The sequence below is a fragment of the Coptis chinensis genome, chromosome 1 (assembly GCF_015680905.1).
Source record: "Coptis chinensis isolate HL-2020 chromosome 1, ASM1568090v1, whole genome shotgun sequence".
Lineage (NCBI taxonomy): Eukaryota > Viridiplantae > Streptophyta > Magnoliopsida > Ranunculales > Ranunculaceae > Coptis > Coptis chinensis.
Genome location: NC_141456.1, coordinates 46336194 through 46357530, shown reverse-complemented (window position 1 = coordinate 46357530; position 21337 = coordinate 46336194). Strand labels below are relative to the sequence as shown.

Sequence of the window (21337 nt, the reverse complement as noted above, 5' to 3'; positions counted from 1 at the left end):
ATAAAATTATAAATATTAATTAATTTCCGTGTCTTTTGCCGCGTCCACGTCCTACTTTTTAGAGATATAACCGAATAGCTGTGTCTGTGTTTGTGTCCGAGTCCATGCAACATAGGTTTGGTTAAAACATGAAAGTTTGTTCTAATTGAATTTAGCTCGGGAGTACTGGATCAAGGATTATGAAACCTCGGGGGTCTCCAAATCTCTCCTCTCTACCTGCGAGCCATGGGAGACAAAGATAGGAAACAATTTCCTCCCATTTGCAAAATCTGTTTTCTACTTTTTCAGTGTCCATTCGGAACCAAACTAAAGTAAATGACTTTGTGATCCGGAAAGATAGTAGTCATATGCTGTTTCAGCCAAACTTGGCGATGAAGTTTATTAGTCTCCAGTTTGCTTAGGTTGGATGCAGAATTACCTTGCACCATTTCAAGAAAAGTTCAATAAAATAGAGCTTCTATGGCACCGTATAAACCAACCAAGTGTTGTGATCTATAAATGTAATTATAACTTAAACAAACGATGTATGTGGTGCTTTGTTTAGAGCTTGAAAGTGTTTTAAAGGGGTCCTTCCTAAACCGTCTTCTTGCTTTTTCCTCCATCTTTTAGATCCCGTACTTATGTCGTGTGTTAAATGCTTGTGGTTGTTTGCCTGTAAACAATTCCTTGTAAATTTGAGCTATACTAATTTCAAAAGCATCCATACTGTAGCTCAACTTCACATGAACATTTTCAGAGACAAACAAGCACAGCCTTAATTGCAATTAGCAAATGGAGCAAATAAGAAGAATCTTCGTATTGGTTCAATAATCATGGAAACTTTTATTATCTCTTCGGACTTGACTTGCAGTCCAATTGCCTTTCGGGGTTTTTGGAGGAAAAGACTTACAGATTTAAAACTTGGCATTACTTGGTAAGAAGGCATGGTATCTCATTTATCCAATCTCTCTTCACGCCACTTAAATCCAGAACAAGTACTTCGAGTATAGTAGTTTTATTGGCAGGTACCAAGTTATCAAAATCCGATTCTAAGAGATAAAAAACTATTCATTATTTGAGAGTCCAAACTATTATCTTACCCGACTTCCCTTGTTGGAGTCCAAACTGGCAACTGTACTCTTCATGGTGTAGCTAACTGCATGATCCTCTTATTAAGCGATCAAGTACAATGAATAAAGAGATCTGCCTATTCCGCTGTGTGTCAAAAACCGAAGACAATGTCAAAAGTGCTTGTAATTGTATGCTTTAAGGGGCAGAACCAGCCTAAGGTGAGTGCAGGTGCAACAGAAGATATTACCATAAAAGATAAATATGTTCCCAGAGTGGTTGTGTAGCTAACAAAGGTTTCCAAATTAATCAATACCTCTCAAAATTAACTTCGAAAATCCACTACAATTTCTACTGGACTCCAATTTCTCACAAGTGTTTAGCTGGGAGTTCACTTGGTTCTACAATTGCCGGCATTAATGGTATCACCATTATGAAATGGTTAAAAGGTATGGTTAGATGTATAGCTACATCTCATCACCACGAACTCATGTTTTGGAGCAGCACATTAATGACCCAAAGTTTTATTTTCTAATGCTTCTGATTCATCCTTTTCAATACGAATTCAGCTTCATCCAATCTTCCCTCGGTTTCTAGAATGTCTTTCAGACCTCCCAAGCAGTTCAGACTAGGTTGGTTTCCTTTCTCTATTAACTCATAGTACAGACTAAATGCTTCTGCAGCCCTCTTAGTTTTGCAAAGCCCAGTAATAACTTTGTTGTATATTTCAACGCCTACATTCTGATGCTTCTCCAGACAGAACAATAACATTTCTCGTGCCTCCAAGTATTTTCTGCTCTGACAAAGAAAACCCACCACTTCCTCCATCTTTGTGAAATATCCATTGTTATGAAGCAACCGAACAATCTCGAATGCACTAGCTCTGAGGCCACTCTTAAAAAGCACAACCACAGTATCTGTTGAAAGATTGATATTTTGTCGGATTTTTCTTTCTAACATTAGCATAACAAGAGAAGCGGCTTCTCGAGCACAATTCTCTTTTACAAAGGCTGCGAGGATAGAATGGAATGTAGAAGTTCTGGGATGATGGGCACTTTTTAACATCTTCTCTAAAGTCTTGAGCGCAAAAGTAGGCTCATTCTTCTGCAAGAACCCCTCAATTAGGGACTCATATATCTCCACATCAGGCACAAAATCTCTCCTCAACATAAAGACCAAAAGATCAAAACCAGCTTCGAATGTACCTTCCTTGCAGTGTCCCATGATCAATGTTCTGAAGGCTAGAGGGTCCTGTCTACCTCTCTTCAACAACTGCCTAAACACTCTCTCAGCTTTCTTGGTCTTCCCCTTTGCGCACAAATACTCAAACATTGGATTGTAAGCCGCAACAACAGGTACACAACCTTCATCATGAACTAATATCTCATTCTCCGAAAGCTCATCAAACAACTCTTCTGCTCTCTCTATCTCCCCTTTCTGATGCAAATTCCGAATCAATATACTATACGAAGCTGAATCTGGTTGAACTCCTAACTCCCTCATTTTCATAAAAACTTTCCAAGCCTCATCCATGTTATTGACATTGCAATGAGCATTCAACAGCGTGTTGAATGTACACGTATCCGGGGTGAATTCTCCTCCACCAATCATTTCCTCCAAAACTTCCTTTATCTTAACAAAATTTTGTGCCTCACAAAGTCCTTGAATAAGTGTATTGTAAGTAATCCTATTAGGCTTCATTCCACATCTTACCATCTCCTCAAACACATCCAAAGCCTCACCTATGCACTGCTTCTCACAATACCCTCTAATCAATGTAGTATAAGTAATAACATTAGGATTCAAATTCGAGCTTTTTCTACACATACCCTTTACGACATTATGCGCAATCTTCACCTTTCCAGCTCTACACAATCCATCAACAAGCGTATTATAAGTAATAACATCTGGGTAGCATTGATATTGTGCCATTTCCTTAAAAAACCGAAACCCATCATGGACCATGGAGTTCATACAAAACCCTCTAATCAAAGTATTAAAAGTATACACATCTGGTGAAACACCACTAGATAACATTTCATCAAACAGTTTTTTCGCCATATTAGTCCTCCCACGACGAAGCAAAATCGCAAACAGGGAATTAAACGTAATAACAGAAGGAGCAACCCCTACTTGTTTCATTCTCATATAAAGTTTCAATGATTCTTGAAACAATCCAGCTTGACCATAACTCCTAATCAAACTATTAAAAAACCTATCATGTAACTTAACATTCCCCTTAGACTTAGTTTCAATGGAAAAAAGTAGGTTACGAGCCGCGTTAAGGTTACGCGTTCGACCAAGTAGTTCAAGTAGTTCAAAGTAAGATTGGTCATTATGAGTGTAGTGATTGGTTTCAGCCCAATGAAAGAAGTTAAGTGCTTTTGAAGATGTTCTAATAAGGCGGATGGTTTGAAGGACAGTTGTGTGTGAAAGGTGTTTGGAGAATTGACTGAGAGAAGAGTCAAGAGTTTGTGACCATGCTTGTTTGTTTATGAGCCTTGCTATGGTTTTGGCTTTCTTGGTTTTGGATGATTTGGTGTGACAGAATGCTGACTTGGCAAGAGGGGAGAGTGAGGAAAGGTGGTTAGGGTGGGATCGAACAAGCATGGTGTTCTTATTTTGTTAGAAAAGTGATTCCGTTTTATCCAACATTCTCTGGGTCTTGATTCCAAATGAGGTAAATCATCTTTTTAACAAATATTTCAAGTACCACAAATCAGAATGATCAATGTAGATAAGAGCATCTTCTACGTCCACAATTTTTTTAGACTCAAGAATCACAAGTCTACTCATATTTTAAGTAACTGATAGTGTTCATTTAGGGTGCCATTTGAATTGACAAGTAAGTGCAGTCTTACAGTTAAAATGTGTTATGCGCTCGCAATTAAAAGTTAGAGTATTGCAATGGTCAATTATTTTGAACCGTTGACCTTTTACATAAACTGATCCGTTTCTTGATCATAAAAACCGATTGGACATTGCAATGTTTAAGTTGATTATGAGAAATAAATTAAAATAATATTGACAAGGAATGCGCTCACAAAAAAAAAAAAAATGATTTGGACACGGAAAAAGAACGTGAGGGTCCAGCAGAACACTACCCAAATAAAAGACCGTTGCTCATCATTTCCTCATTCCTTTTTGAAATGATGAAAACCAACGTTATAGGTTTTCATTTAGCAACGGCTTCATATTATTAATAAAAACACACAAAAATTCCTTCCCCTCTTTTCTCTCTCACACTCTCTTCCTTCTCAATCTTGCTCGACTCTCTTTTCTTCCCCAGGGATCGACCACGTGGCAATCAAGGTTAGTCTCAAAACATTTCTATTAACTCATCGATTCACGTATTATTACTAATTCTTGTAAATTTAAATTAAGAGATGGGCACATAATTATAACTTGTTATTGATTGATTTATTATTTTGTATTAGAAAAAAAAAATGGCGAAAGTTTGCGCGGTTTTACCAGGCCAAACGCAGCAGAAGCAACAATTGCAGACACCAGCTCCAGTTCCACCTAGGAGACCAAGAGTGAGGGAGGTTAGCTCTAGATTTATGTCGCCGATTGTTACGTCTGGGGATCTTCATTTGCCGTCTTCCAAGCACGCTACGCTGAATTCTTCGGCGTCTAATAACCATCATCATAATCAGCCAAGGTCACATTCTGCGCAGAGAAGAGAGTCGCAGTCAACGGAGGGGGACGAGAATAGAAATGAGATGATGATTAGGAGTTCTGATACACCTTTGGGAACGTTTAACAGACAAGTAAACACAATGCACCAGCAACAGCGGCGGAAGGGTGTGAGGCTTTTTAAGGAGAATGGAGGTAGTGTAGACCAGCAGAATTGTAATAACATGATTCCGATGAGAAGTGGTAATCTTGCGCGATCTAGGCCAGATACTCCAGTAGCACAATTGAGGTCATCGGTTAATTTTTCTGTCACTGCAGCAGCGTCCACGGCTGCTGCGAAGCTAGTACAGATGAATGGGATGGGTACTAGTAATAAAATTGGGAATCCGGTTTCTGATGGGTCTTCTGATTTCGAGGTTGTGAGTGAAAACATTTTAGACTCAGATGTTGGATGTGCAGAGAATGTTGGGAAAGTTTCGCTATCAAGTGTTTCTTCTGAGGTCAAAACATTCTCTATTACTGATCAGGAAGGTAGATACAGTAGTCCTGTTCGAGTTCAAAGTTCCAAGATGCGGTCCCTTCCAGATTTCAGGTCTTCTATGCCAGAGACAGATCTGTTGCCGAATATAGCCTCTAAGTTTCTGGCACATAACAGGGATACTCCTAAGGTTAATGCATTTTCTTGCTACCGTTCTTTGAATTCACCATTGCCGAGTTGTGAACAATCCTTTTTGGGGGTTGGAAAGTTTGTCCATAGACCATTAAATGGTGTTTCTTTGCCGCCGCAACCTTCGAATGCAAAGGTTGGGATAGAAGGGAGGAAAGCAAAGGTTTCTAATCATCTGGAACAAGTCCATGCTCTACGTATGCTTCAAAACCGTTATTTGCAATGGAGATATGCTAATGCAAAAGCTGAGGCTGCGATGAATGCTCAGTCAACTGCAGCTAACAGATCACTTTATGCTCTTGCCAAAAGAATAACCGATCTGCATGATTCTGTCAATAAGAAGCATGCTGAACTTAGACAGCTGAAGAAGGAGAGAACTTTATCGAGCATACTTGAAGCTCAATTGCCATATTTGGATGAATGGTCTACTTTGGAAGATGATTATTCAACTTCTCTAGGAGGAGCAATCAAAGCGCTGCAGGACGCATCACTTCGACTTCCAGTTACTGGGAATGTGAGGGCCGACAATGAAGAGGTGGGAAGAGCTCTGAACTCAGCCTCAAACGTGATGGAACATATGTCTTCCTTTGTTGAAAGCTTTTTACCAAAGGGTGAAGACATGGATAATATGATTTCAGAACTTTCAGGGGTGATCAGCAGAGAAAGAGCTTTAATTGAGGAATGTGGGGATGTATTGAGTAGAACACATATTCTACAGGTGCAGGAGTGCAGCTTAAGAAGCCAATTACTTCAACTAAAACTGAGCAGTCCTCTTCAAAAAAAGACCAATAAATAAGTGCATATTCTCTTTTACTGATCTCTTTTTTGTTGGTCAATCATATTGGTGTTCCTTCAACGCTTGCATAGATTCACAACTGTCGCAATTCATTGGATGCAACACTTGATAGGTGACAAGGGTGGATAAATGAGTGAAACACAAGCACTGTGAATCTGTGATTTGGAACAATGCTCATTAGAGAGCCAAAATTCTTTGGTGATGACTGATGAGCCAATGAAGAGAAAAAGATGCAGAATGGTCTCATCCACCTGCCCTCTGAATAGACACATGTTAGTAATTGTTATAACCCTCTCTTAAAGGCAATAAGGCATTAGGCATTAGTTGCATTTTGTTATTTCTGTTTACATAGAAAAGTATCCTCATTCTTATTTTTTTATAGAACTAGTTTAAGTGGTTTTAATTGCCTCCGCTAATATATAGTAAAAGGCTGTACATTGTAATTTTTCTTGGTTAGTTAAGCCAGGAATCAGGATGAACTTGTGGTTTTTCTTTTTTCTTTCCATCTTCACAACTACAGAACACATCAAAAGCAATTAACGGGGTTTATATGTCTCTTTCTCTATTCCTGTTCTTCCTGGGCATCTTTCTATCTGCTTGGATTAAAGGAAATTGCAGAATATATGTTATTATTAACGGTCATTGGTTTTCTAAGGTGATTTTAAGATGAGTCACATTAGATCTATCTTAGAATGGGCAAGAAATAAACCAAATTGTTGGCTAGATATGACACAAATTTATTCTGAAAATTGCTCAAGTCTTACGCTGGAAATTTAAGTTCTTTTTTGTTCTAGTTTATCTTGCTCCTAGCAATGTCTACATCTAGCATCTTACCACACTTGTTAGTGATGGTGCTTTTGTTAAATAGTCAAGACCTCCCATTATATAGTATTCATTGTACTGTCATGGAGTAACCAGAGCTTGCAGAAGGTGGAAGAGTAATTCGAATAATGGAGGTCAGGTTCTATTTGTTACTTTCTCTCCTCTTTTTTCGAGTAGGGTATCTACAACTTTATGGCTGAAACCTTTGTTCTCTTTCAAGGTATTCCATCTGTATTGAATCTGAGTGTCAGAAAGTTCATTTTGGAATTATTCTCCAAGTTAATCTTAGATTGTTATCACAGTTTAATTTAGCTACACTTTGGCATTCAAAAACAAATTTGTTGAGGTAGGCGTGTTCATTGATCATTCCATGGTTGACGCTTTCAAGGAAAGCAAGCTAGTAGTAGCAGATTCATTAGCGCAAGGAGCAAGCTTCTGCTCTTCCACAAGGGACAGGATATGCCATCTTTTTTTCGTAAGGTTGGTGGTCTAGGTTGATCAGGAGTTAAGTTGCTGTCATTCATATAGCCATCAAGTTTGCTTGTTCGTATGAGGGATAAGGTCTTAGGAGTAAGTTTTGCTCTTATTCTTTGGAGTAGGTTAAAACCTGATTATCCTGCCATTAGGAGATTAATAGAATTTGAGAAAGGTGGAGGTTTTATGCTGGGGAAGCAAGCTAGTAGCAGATTCATTAACACAAGGAACAAGCTTCTGCTCTTCCACAAGGGACAGGATATGCCATCTTTTTTTCTTAAGGTTGGTGGTCTAAGTTGATCAGGGGTCGAGTTAATGCCATTCACATAGCCATCTAGTTTGCTTGTTCGTATGAGGAGTAAGGTCTTAGGAGTAGCCTCAGACCTCTTAGCACAAGCTTATGCTGGTAAGTGTACACTGGAGCATTGTTACAGTGATGCAGATGCGGAACAAGAAGACTTGGTGAAGGTTTTAGACGCTTGAAAAGGAGAATTTTAGTTTATGGAAAATTGACTTGAGCAGTTTTTTTGCAGACACATATCCTTAAGGTAAATGCTTCGTCAATCTAGCATGAAGCAACATAGACTACTCTTCAAAGAATTGAAGTTGCAGTCCAAAGAGGATGTAACATCTTTGGGTGGGATCAGATTCCAAGGCAGCAGTCATTTCTTTTCAGCACAAGCGCAATCCCATGGGAACTAAAATTGAGTATAGATTGACATATCAACACTTCGTTCAATTTGACTGCCATATGAGCATTTTCTTATCTTGAATTATGCTATGGATTTATAAATCCAAGAAGAAAATCCTCGGGTTGGATAGGAATACTTCCATTTTTTTAGTTTTTATTTTATATATTTTGTTATGATTTTTTTAAAGAAAAGGAAAAGAGAATTGCTATGCTTTGTTTTTAGGATTTAAAACTCACTTGAAATTGCTCAAAATGTAGAGAGTTGTTACTTTCAAATATATATTGGCTCTTGTTTTGGATGATTTATATCTTATGATTCTCATCTTAGTTTGATGCTATGATTCTATGTTCTCCTTGCAATTTCAAATGAATAGAATAATGGTCCGGCCTTGGGTTTGCTCCCCAATGGTCACTAGTTCAATTCCCCTCTCAAGGCCACCAAAAAAAACCCACGTGTATGAAAAAGAAAAATTGAAAAACCCAAGTCTGGCTGCCGGAGTAATGGGTAGCTTGGGCTGGTTGGGACTTGGTTTGGATATTGATTGAAATGGGGGAGAAAAGTGAGTCAACTCAGATTTTATTTTATTTTTTTCTAGTAAATAAGTTTAACCTTTTAAATACGAGGGGTAACACCCTGGCCCACCCTCACTTCTACTAACCCTCACGTACTCTCTCTCAGCTCCATCGCTCCACTGGTTTTGGTTTTTTGCTTACTACGTAAATTCATTCCAATCCAACACATTTTTTTGCTAGGTTCAAACCAACACTCTTAGTTGAAAGCGCTTCAATTCTTATTTTATCTATACAAAATAGTGGTCATGTTCGGTTGGAGTACGTCGATTTACAAAAGATTGAATCTGATTCTTTTGGTTATCCAATTTAAATCTCCTTGTGATCTGAACTTGCCTCATAACGAAACCAAATTGATAATTCCTTGAGGATTTGATCCGAATAAGTTCCATTTTTTGCTGCATCATATTTGCATAACCTAAGCATAATAAAGTTGTTTCTAGCTAGTAAGGATCGCTATGCCCAAAGTTTTGGTTGGACCATATCTTGTGACTACTCATCCATTGTTTCTGATAGGGGTACCATTTTTCTCCGATAATCCAATTTTTTCGAAATCCAATCTGATATTTTTCCGAATTTAGTAAGGATATTTGTGTTTCGATTTCTGAAATTCCGATATTCGAATTTTCAAAAAAATAATTGAATAGGAATTGGATGTGTTTTCAAAATCCAATCCGATTTCTGATTAATTTCCAAATTTTTAACATTTATTATCGTCAATTATCACATATAACAACATTAAACAACAAATTTCATCATATTTGAAAACCAAGAAATACCAAACACATATATAGTTACACTCTACGAAAACATCCTACATTCTTTTTTCTTTTTTATAATACATTTATTGCTATCATTTTATATGAATTTTGATATTTATCTTATACCTGTTTTGTGATTGGGTTCGAAATGTTAGTTTTAAAAAAATGAGTTCTTTTTTTTTTGGTATACTTGGTTGTCTGGGTAGCTCACCCTCACTTAATTTCCTGGCTCCGCTACGGGTGGGGGGCGCTGTAAAAAAATAAGGTGTTTTCGGTGGGAGTTATTCAGGGCGTCACCAACATATAAAAGATGAGGAATGCACACATCCTCCCTACCAACTCTAAAACCTTAACAAAACACCCATATAGTTCACCCCAGATAGCATCATACTCAAAACCTCCACTACAATAGAAGAGAGCAAGATTAGAGACCCAAGACCTATAGTACTTTTAAAGAAACCATCTGGAGACCCATTCACAAGCACATAAAAGGGAGGCAATAAAGTCGTAAAGATACACTTCCTACCTCAACCTCTCCATGTGGAATTAAATATTGTGTGTCTACTTCATTCTCTCATCGTTAGTCCAGGAATTACTAAATTCAAGATCAAGAAGAATTCTGAAGCAAGCAAAATAACTAAAGCCAACAGTTAACTTCTAGGTAAAGACTTGAATTTTATAGGGAAAATAGGAAATAACAAAGAAACTTCACATATAAGCAGATTACTGATAAGAGCCCAAAACTGTAGTTTTAACCCTGTAACAGTCATACTTTTAGACCAATTATGTGAGTAATAATTAAGAGTTAACACTGATTACGTGTTTTATGCATTTCAAGTTTCAAAGTCCATTATGTGCGTAAATGTGCCACTTTAGCGAGATAAAGGAGCAAAGGTCGGTTACTAAGTAGTTCCGGATTAAAGGCCAAGATTCAAGAAGACAAAGCCTTCCTAAAGCCCGGTCCAAAAGCTAAAAAGTCGACATGGGCGTAAACATCACACAAGTCGTGACTTCACTTAGGGCGTATCTTTGGACTCGGACCTCGAATGGGGCCTACATTATGTCAAAACTACCGCCCGGAAAAGACCTTTCCAATGGTCCAAGCCTTGGCCCAATCAGAGGAGCAGAAGTGGACAAAAAGTCTGTTGAAGCCAACTGCAGCTGAAGAGGCCTTTTGGATTTGAAAAGAATTGGGTTTTGGGCCTGATTCTCTGGCCCAAAACATGGCTCCAAGCCCATGCACGATTTTTGGATCTGAAAGTATAAAAACCAAAGCTTACCTCTTTGTTAATGGTAGAGAATGGTAGATAGTTAATGGTAGCTAGTTAGACCTAAAACAATATAGATAATTCTAGATCTAGTTTTCAGTAGATTAATTAAGTTTTAGTTCCATTTTCAATTCTTGTTTTAGATTAAGTCTTTGAATCATTGTTCTTGATTGATTAGATAAATAAAATAGTTATTTTGTCAATTTCTATTCTTGTCATTTACATTGTGTTAGATTTGATTTCATTTATTATTTGGTATTCAATTATTAGTTATTAATTTGATTTTAATTATTGTTTAATTTAGATTAGTAAATTTTAATTCTTTATATCATGTTTAGTTTTAATTTAATCGGAAATGATTGCGTAATGATTCTCGGCTAAACCTCCATTAGAGGGGGTTGAGAAGCCTTGATGAAAGCTTGATTCCGATTATCGTAGAGTCGTCGTAATTTCCCTTCCACTCTAGAAACGATTAGTTCACCATGAGAATGGGTTTGATCGTTCACATGCTAGTTATGAATTGGTAGGAATGCCGGTGTAATTAGGGATTAGGAAGAACCAATTGTTCTCGAGCCGATTCAATTCGATTACGACGATTAAATCGTTAATAGGATTAAGTCGAGTTACGGTGGAATCAATCCCCCTCTAACTCCTTATCATCGAATCAACGTAGCATTCCCATAGTTGTTCTGATAATCGACTAGTTACATCTTGTGGGTAGTTGCATCGTAGTCTAGTTGCCCTTTTCGTAAATCTCTCATTAGACTTAGAGTAGAGTAATTAGACTTGAAAACACAACATGCGGAAGGACTAGGAGTGGAACGAACTTCCTACTCCATTATATCTCATTGGATTGAGAGTAGAAAACTTTGATAAAAACTAGGCACATAACACAGTTTAGTTTACTTACGTTTTGAGTTCATCGTTCATTTCGTAGGTAAACTATTCAATTTTATTTTATCAAATGGCGCCGTTGCCATCTTAGTTTCACTTTCACATTGTTTTCATAGTGTAAGTACTTTTCTTTAAGTCCCATTTCACCCACTCACCCTTGTTTGATTCCTACTGTGGTTTTCCGATTCAGCGTTGAAAAGTTCCGGACAAAAATACATTGAAGCGACCGCTTATAAGGAGAGCACATACGCCTCTATAGCTGGAACACGAGCGCCACCCCCCGTGGAGTCGCGACCATACCTAAAACACTGTAAATTTGAAAATTACACGGAGCGACCGCTCTATGAGAGCGCACCAGCCCGCTTTTGCTAAGTTTTCCTAATTCAACAGGTTTTGACTCGAACTTTGATTTTTCAAGTTTTTCGTGTTCTAACTTGTTATATACACCGAACACGCCGTAAACAAGACGCTTATTCATAAAGCGAAGCAAGGACACAATCAGGTATTCCTTTCTTCCACACCTCGCATATCCCGTTAGAGGTTTATACTAGTATATCGAAATTGTTTGGAGTGTTGATGTGTTTAGCTAAGTTTGGTTTTAGCCTTGTATGAGATTAAGGTCCGGCCCGAACAAAACACCGAACGTAATTACACAACAACGTCAACAAACAAGTCTATCTAGTATACCACCCACTACACCTCTATCTACTATTTCACACATATCACGACCTGATGCGGACGAAGAAGAGACTCCTCTCTCGACTTCTACAAAAGCCTTGAGCGATAGCCCCAAATCTTGCATCGTCTAGCGGACCCGATGGGGATTTCGAATCCCCAAATATTTTTAATTTGTTACCCGTTTTCATGGATTAGACCATGAAAACCTTATCAACACATCGTAGGATTGAACAAGTCCTAACAACATTCCACCATCCTACGGTTGGTGCGGAACAAATTAAACTCGGGGTATTCCCTTTCACCTTAGCCGATAAAGCGGCATCTTGGTTAACTCCCCAAAACGCCTAATTACATGGACTCGTGGGCTAAACTTGTTCAAATTGTTTATGGAACATTTTTACCCACCCCTAAAGACGGATGAGATGCTTTCCAAGATTCATTTCTTTTCGACAAAATCCTCATGAATCATTTTCGAGGCTTGGAATCGTTTCACCGATCTCCTTATAGAGTGTCCACATCATAACTTAGCGAAAGACACGTTAGTTCGTGCCTTTTCAAAGGACTTCTACACCACCATAAAGAAGTCCTAGACATTATGAAATGGGGTAGTTTCTTAAGCAAAGGAGCCTCGGAGGCTTATAAATTTTTAGAGGATCAAACTAAAGCGAAATAACAACTTGGGGGTAGTGATGATATCCACATCTCGCTAGTTCTTCTAATACTGATTAAGGCCGCCCGTATGTTTGAAATTAAACACGACCCGAGCTTAAAACTCTAATCGAATCACTCACTAAAAGGTAGAGGCCATTTCGTTCAACAAAAAAGCCTATCCCCATCATGAACGTAAATTCAAATCCATGTAGTTTCTGTTGGAGCCCTGAGCATCCCGACTCCCACTGTCTTATTCCCTATGAACAGGCTTGTTCCATTAATAGTGAACCTAACGCCCCTTGGAGACAAAATCCTAACTTCAGTTGAAGAAATAACCAACACGTCACACCTCCAGGGTACAATAATCAATATGTTAGGCCAACACAAAGTTTTAACCAAGCTCCACCACGACAAGGACAAGGTCAGGGTAATTTTAATAATTATAACAACCAAATGCAACCTCGACAAGGTCAAGCACAAAGTCAAGGTATTTATAATAATTATAATGCTAATAGAGGTATCGTTCCGGTAAATAATAACTATCAAAATCCACCCATAAATAATTCACGTGAAATAGTTCTAGTCACACCACCCGTGACTACTACACCCACACAATCGGATCGTCTTGACACCTTCATACAAGTGAGCCAAAAACTTTTCCAAACCATGGCTCAATCTAACCAACAGATTCTACAATCCGTTAATAATTTAACCCAACAGTTGGCTCAAGATAAAGCCCAACCCAAAGGTGTGTTTCCAGGTCACCAAATACCTAATCCTAAAACAACAAATACAGCCTTTGAGGTAACCGATAATACTAGTAATGAATATGAATATGTAGGTGAGCTAAAGGCCATCACCACTCTCCGTTGTGGCAGAATGGTTGATAACAAAGTAACTATGCCTATAGTTTTCTACCACCGCCCCCTACACCTGCTATTTTACTAGATACCGAAATAGAAACTAAGAGAGCTTTCCACCGTAGAGGTACCAATTACAACACAACCTAAGAAACGTAAAAGCCACGGTTAAACATCCGGGTGATACCATTGCTAAATATAAACGAAACCACCGTTTCCACAAAAATTAGCCGTGTTAACTAGGGATACTAATTATGAAGAGATTAAAGGGCGTTTTCAAGAATCTAACTATAAACCTTCCTTTTCTCCGAGCTATTAAAAAAGCTACCACACTATGCTAAGTTTCTTAAGGAATTGTGTACTACTAGGCGTAAGACCAATATACTAAACGACGCCTTTTAACGTAACAATTCCCAACTCTATCCTAACATAATGGAATTGTTAAGTACAAGGACCACAATCGTCCCACCATCTAATGCACCTTAGGAGATTCTTATACGACGGCGTTTATTTGACTTGGGGACTAGTGTTAACTTACTCCCGTTTTATTTGTATAGACAAATAGGTCTAGACGAGATGCAACCCACTAAAATGGCGTTGCAATTAGGCGATCGGGTCTATTAAGTATCCTAAGGGAGTCGTCGAAAAATGTTACGGTAAAAGTTCAGGATTTTTACTATCCGCTGATTTTGTCATCCTCGACCGAGTTGTTAACGACTCTGTCCCGATCATCTTAGGCGTCCTTTCCTCGGCAACCGCCAATGCGCTTCTCATTAATTGCGCGATGGTTCAATATCCATGTCTTTTGGCCATCTTGCTGTTGAAGTCAATGTTTTTAAAACAAAGACACAGTTACCCGATTCGTCTATGGATGGAGAGGTTAGCATGATCGAGAGCTTTGCTCGAGATTATTTCAACAACACGTTCCCTGATAATCATATGCCCAAATTTCTTTCCTTTGGAAGTTCAGACTCCAACATTTCTATCCCTACACTAGTCGATACACATATTACGGATGAGGATGAGATAGACGACTTTCTCAAAGATGTAGAGGACTATCATAGTAACGAGGATATGACCAATCTAGATGAGCAATTCGATGAGTTTCTTAGAGCAGGTGATAATTCACCTTATCAAGAACTACTTTCCACAACATCCACCTCGACTTCCCTCCTTCCACCCTTTTCAAAGGAATCTCGAGTTTGCACTTTCGATCCTTTTGTTTCTTCCGTGGCTTCATAATTTTTAAATCCACCTAGTAAACAAATACTTCAGAAGACAAAAGCGTTTGACACCTTCATTTTCAGACTTGAAACAGTCCCTACACACACCATGAATGAGTTTTGTGCTAAAACCACATCCTCATTATTTACATGCTGTCCTTCTACAACTTATCCATATCGACCATATTCTCCACAACCATTCACTTTTCCACACTTATTTACTAGAACACCCACTCGTTCAAAAATGAAAAAGAAGGTGCATGCTAGGTTACGTAATAGGGTTATCCGACTTCGCTTTCATTTCACTAGGTTGCGTCATAGGAAATCCTGGTGCTTGATTGTGTTTGGATATGTTTTCTGTGATATTTATTTATGGAATGATCCACAACTATTTCGGTTGTTGATATATGATAAACTGCATGTTCATACATATGTTTAGATAAAGTCTCGAGTATCTGACTATAAACGACTCAACTTTTGTGTTTGGTGTATTTCCTTTAATTTCCATATATTGGTGAGTGCACCATTAAGGTAACCAGGCCCTCCCTACGGAGTGTGTGGCTGTAAGTACCGGATCCTAAGTCCACATTTAACATAATTCACGTTTTTTACTCTTGCATATTTTTCTCGGATTTTTGAGTCATGTTTCTCTATGGGGTGAATTATGTCTTTCTTGCTCATTGTTTTTTCTTAAAAATAATAATAAATATATATATATATATATATATATATATATATATATATATATATATATATATATATATATATATATATATAAAATAATAAACATAGTAATCTAGGAAGTCTCGAATCGACTTTAAAAGACCCATTGTTAAAAACAAATTTTCGAAACTTTGTTGTAAAAAATTTGTTTGGGGGTGGGGTGTTTGTGTTTCCGTCCTAAAATGTTTTATGTCCCATTAGAATTGCTTAGGCCGTTTAATTGTAGTCCGATTCGGGTTGACATAATCTATGAATTTAGAGTTCAGTCGTTCGCATAACGTACGTCATGCACGCACTTCGAGGCATTTTCTACTATCTTATATGTCATCCATGGTCGGAATAGAGTGGTTTATGGATCATTGGATTGGAAATTCTCTCCTAATCATTTCCATATCTCATTCGCAAAAATCGGACCGGTAACGAAGTGGCAATTTTGATTTGAAGTTTCACGAAAAAATCGAAAAATTCACAAATTTTGATTTGGGCTTGGGCCCAACCCGCGCCCACCGACAGCGCACCCGCACCCTTACCTTCACCATCAGTTCATCGTTTTTTTTTACAAACCGCCATTAACAAAGCTTTAAACAAAATCTTTAAAAAAAAAAAACTAATTAACCCACCCCACAATCAAGACCCAACCCAAATAGACTCCAACCGCACCCGCCTCCCACAACCTCCACCAATTTACATCAACAAAACCACCGGAAAATCAAAATAAAATAAAATTTTGGTGCTGCGCCGCCACCACACCACCACCACCATCGTTCTTTTTTGTGAGGTGTCCTCATTGCTTCCCCTTACCTTCTACAAACCTCAAAACCGTATTCAAACTTCCAATGGCTCAACAACGCCGAATTTTACGTGAGCAAGCTTTTATCGGTGACCACTTCGCTACCGTTTACGTTGATTGTGAAATGATCGGAGAGATGGAATAGCTTGTGGTACTTTCGACCGCTTCTATTACCACGAAGACTTAGTTAGATGGTTCTACAATACGGGGAGTTGGAAGGGACTAGGATTTTGTTGTGGTGGCGAAGAGGAGGAAGAAAGTGACTCTCTTGGGTTGTTGGCTGAGATTCTAGGCATTCCGCCTAGAATCCATCCGATGTCACGTTGCGCGGAGTCCCAATATAATGGGGTAGAGCCATTGATGAACGGCGGATTCTGATGAGGGGAACTAAATGCGAGATCGCATTGTGTTCGCCAGAGCATCCCTAAGGACCAACCAAAAGGCCGCAGCTCGATGGATTGGTCGGAACATCCTGGGAAGGAGAAGGTCGGCGACATCGGCCCGAACTGCCTTCACATCTTATGGATACTCCGTAAGCGAGAAGTACCAGTTCAGTATCTTGGAGTTTTACTTAGCATGATTAGGGGAGTAGGGAAGTCCGCTTTGCACCTCTCCCCGTGTTGATAACCAAGATCATCTTTGAAGTTGAGAGCACTTCGCGCGTCGATAGGTCTTACATCACCCTACACCAAACCCCTCGCGATCTATAAGGAGTGTGTCCAACGGGTTTGGAGGCTGCCCGAGGATAGAAGAAGACGAGGAGGATGGTGGAGATGAGAATGCCGAGGAGGATGGGGAAACGAGAATGCCTCGGGAGGATGAGGAGGATTTGACTTGTTTTGATCACGGATGCCTTGGAGAGGTGTTGGTCGACGCGACGCGTGGCTGTGATTCATCGTGGCATCGTTAAACTCAACACTATCTCACGAAGACCTCCGGACTCGACAGGCAACTATCCATCATAACTTCGAGATCCGTTACCTAGAGAGGATGATGAGGGTGGGAACATATGAGGGCGAGCTAGAAGCTCGTGAAAGTTCCGGACCGACATGCTTGCACGATTCCCACCTCACGGGGATTCTCCTTCCGAGGACACACCATCGAGGCACGAAGGCCGTCGCCGAAGGGATCGGATGGTGCCGCCCATCGGGAGCTCGGGAGCCATCTCCGGACCGTGTGCCCTCCGCTACCCGATCTGAGGGAGTTAGGATAGTATCGTTTGATGTTCTATTTTTATTTGTAGTTTCATTATTGTCATTTATTTTCATGTAAGTTTTATTTTCGTAATTTGAATTTTGTAGTGAAATGTACTTCGAATGAAAATTTTAATATAATGTGGTTATTTTCATTATGCGTGGTTGTTTAATATTGATCCCACCTTCCCAAATTGTTTGGGGGTGGTTTTATCTATTCCAGCATTATTTTTATATGACCCTCGTCTTAGAATTTATTGCGGAGTCAAGGTGAAAATATGGCCGTTTAGGCATATCTATGAATAAGTATCATGGTAGGATGAAATATCGATTAAATAGGTAGATTCTATCATAAATTCAACCTAAAAGATACTAGGTTTGTTTTAGAATCAAGAAAATGAGTTGTTTCCGCTTTCGGGTTTGGAAATTTTGGTATTTCCTGAACCGCCGTAAAACCTTTTGGCAACTTCCGATCCGCTTTAGTAACTTAAAACCTATATAAACTTCATACATTCTACACTCACAACTCACAATACACCTAACCTCCATCACTCACCGCTCACTCCCACGAATCCCACATTTCGCCTCATTTTCCGAAGTTTCAAGAACTCGAAAGACTCGCTGCTCTGCAATTTTTTTCAGTTTTTTGTCGAGCGCGACTTCAGCTTCCAAAGTTGAGCGGACCCGCGCTCAAACACTGGATTTCCAAATCTTCAGAGCGCACTCGCGCCCTGACTTCCGTGGACCAGAAAAATTCCAGTTTTATGCGGGTAGTTTCCGGATCATTCGCAGCTATTCCAGAGCGTAATTTTGAGATGACATCTCCAACATTGATACCAGAATAGTCTTTCGAAGATTTGTTCCAAAGCACTACTTATGGTGCTTGGTTTTAAAGTTTATCACATACGTTATGGGAGCCGCTTATGGTAAGACCCTCGATGCACTTTATTCTCCAACACTAACATCTTATTTTTTAATGAGCTAACTGTATTTTCTTTGAAAGACCGGATGGAGAACAAGTGTTCTCCATCAACATTGATAATGAACCAATGGAAATTACCGTGTTCTTGCTAGCATTTGTTCTTGGACTTGCTATGCCCGGCTGAAATACAAGACCCATGGTGTTATTGGGTAGATAATATGTATGTCTACACTTATGAGTTTTTGCATGAGTCGTATGGGGCGGCATTTTCCGTATCGAGGACTAAGGGGAATATAACGCCGCTTTTGGTAGCCCGTCCATGAACATAGGAACTGTTATGTTTTGGATCATGCTAAACATTTTAGGGGAATGGCGTTTTTCTTACGTGAATGATGCCACTTGCGGCGTTTTCCTTGCTTTAGCCACGGGGCGTATGTGTCATGACCTTCCCGAACCTTGATGTCTAGTTTAGGTCGATCCCATAGCATGAGGCATAAGTTCCTTCTTATGCCTGTTCTAGTTTCCGTATTATGCTATGTTTCTTTCCTATTTTTGTACACGCTTCACGGATTGGATTACGGCCGACATTAATCATGCGACCCACCAATAGTATTATTCGATCCTTCCGCGTAATGACTTGGCAGCGGTGGAAGATACAACCTCATCAGTTGCACCCTACACCCCGTCGGACCAAGTGGCTCTTAATAGGTTAGCAATAATAGATGATAAATGGCGGAAGCCCGGCAAATTATCATGGCATGGCAGATCAAATGAACCTCACTTCTTTTGGAAGAAGAGGATGAGGAAGATGATGAGTAATCGCGAGATAAGGTAAGTTTTCATTCTAGTTAGTGTCCGCTTATGTCCCAAGCAATTTCATTCTTGTTAACCCCATAATGGGTAGAACTTCGTTATAGAGTTCGCGTCGGTTTTTATTTCCTATATTAGTGCGTTCTAACTTTGTTTTGCAGATTGTTCCCGAATTTCACACGCTTCAATGGTATTTTTCTACCCTTTTATTTACAATACTTTGAGGACAAAGCATGCTTCTTGTTTGGGGGCATAGAAACACGCGTAATTAAGGCATCCGTTAGGATATAGATATGTATAATATGCATTTGTTTTCTAGTTAAAATTTCAAAAATTCAAAAATATAAATAAATAAGTTATGTTATACACTTAGGAATAGTGGTATTGTTTTCCTTCTCTATGCTCTTAACAATCTAGAAGTCTCAATGAGCTTTTGCATCGTAATAATTGTTAGAAACTTAGGTTAATATGTAGGTAATAATCTTTGCATCTATCTATAAATATATTACATGAGTATCTATGATTGTTAGCATAAGTTTCAAATCTAGGCTAGAGTACTTATTCTACAAACCCCGTGAGAATATAGCCTAAAGCCTTATATGAAATAAAACATTTGAGAAATGACACAAGGGAGAAGTAAAATCCGGATAGAGAAATCACACGTCCACTTGCTTGATCACTAAACCATATCCTAAGCAAGAATTTAGGCCCTCTTTAGATCGATATAGCCAGAAATTCAAACCTATGAATTATTTTCCGCTAGTAAGCCCCTCGAGCCTTTCTTTAGCCTTTTCATAAACCACAAATCCTTTACCCTGTTACAAAAACAAAACAAAATAAAAAATTCAACCTACCCAATCTAGAATAAGTCTGAGAATAGAATGAAGAAGAAAGAAGAAGAGAAAAACCTGTGCAAACAAAATTTAGTTAATTGCTTTAGAAAATAAAGAAAATAAGTTTCCATCCAAAGAAAAGAAAAATAGAAATAGAAATAAAATAAAAACTTCCAAAAAAAAAATAGAATAAAAGGAGTCAAAAGCCAAAGAAAAAGAAAAAAAATATGGCTAAGGATGGAAACAAAGTATAGAAGCAAAAGAAAATAACAAGGTTTCCTCTAAGTTACATAATATGAAAACTCTATTATCTCAGACTTGTCCTTTTTGAATATCCATTTCTTTCCTTCTTAAACCATCTCCTAATCCCCGCAACACCTAATAAAGACCTCTAGCTCAATTAGGAATAGGTTAGTGTGATAGTAAGTGGCAGATGTGTTTGATCGACTCCGGCTTCCTTGTTGTCATTGAAATTGTAAGGTAAAGTGTGCCCACCGCATTAATCGGAGTAAATGAACTTGAGTGGAAAAATCAGAGTTGTATCTTGACTATTATTGTGAGAACCTATTTAAGGACGTTATTTCGAAGTTTGAAAACTTAACCTGCTAGGCATTTCATAGTATTACTCATTGTATATATGTTTATTGTAGATGATTGATTATTATTATGCATATATTAGCTTAGGTTTCGACTTGATTACTCTATATGCATTGCTAGTGAGAGGTATAGTTAATTTAGAGCATGAATAAGGAAACAATAGCTTTATTTTTAGTCGTTGTAGTATAGATGAAGTTTGTGAGTACCTTCATCGGAAAACTCTCACGAGGCTATAACTTCGTCCACTAGGGAATTCATAGTGGTTTAAGGCCTTGTTGATATGGTCAATGCAATCGCTTCAATCAAACGAGTAGATAAAACTCCATTTTGGTCACTTATTCTAATTTCTCATCTTTGCTTGAGGACAAGCAAAATGCTGTTTGGGGTGGTTTGATAAGAGCCCAAAACTGTAGTTTTAACCTCAGAATATC

General features: G+C 38.6%; 2 protein-coding genes across 3 annotated transcripts; one reads left to right on the top strand and one right to left on the bottom strand.

The window, feature by feature from the left end:
• Positions 1 to 798: 798 nt before the first annotated feature.
• Positions 799 to 3799, bottom strand: LOC147524291 (Tetratricopeptide repeat (TPR)-like superfamily protein). Its single transcript, XM_086602774.1, has 2 exons — positions 1364 to 3799; positions 799 to 1194 (listed from the first exon to the last, which is right to left on the bottom strand). The coding sequence occupies exon 1, from the start codon at positions 3655 to 3657 to the stop codon at positions 1579 to 1581; it is 2079 nt and encodes a 692-aa protein (XP_086458900.1). The 5' UTR covers positions 3658 to 3799; the 3' UTR covers positions 799 to 1194; positions 1364 to 1578.
• LOC147524290 (protein ENDOSPERM DEFECTIVE 1-like) lies at positions 3628 to 6645 on the top strand. 2 transcript variants are annotated; one of them, XM_086602795.1, is made up of 2 exons: positions 3628 to 3727; positions 4485 to 6645. In XM_086602795.1, exon 2 carries the CDS (start codon positions 4494 to 4496, stop codon positions 6144 to 6146), a length of 1653 nt encoding a protein of 550 aa, XP_086458921.1. In that variant the 5' UTR covers positions 3628 to 3727; positions 4485 to 4493; the 3' UTR covers positions 6147 to 6645. The 2 variants fall into 2 exon arrangements, with proteins under 2 accessions (XP_086458921.1, XP_086458910.1); XM_086602784.1 differs by lacking the exon at positions 3628 to 3727 and adding an exon at positions 3896 to 4359.
• Positions 6646 to 21337: the final 14692 nt, after the last annotated feature.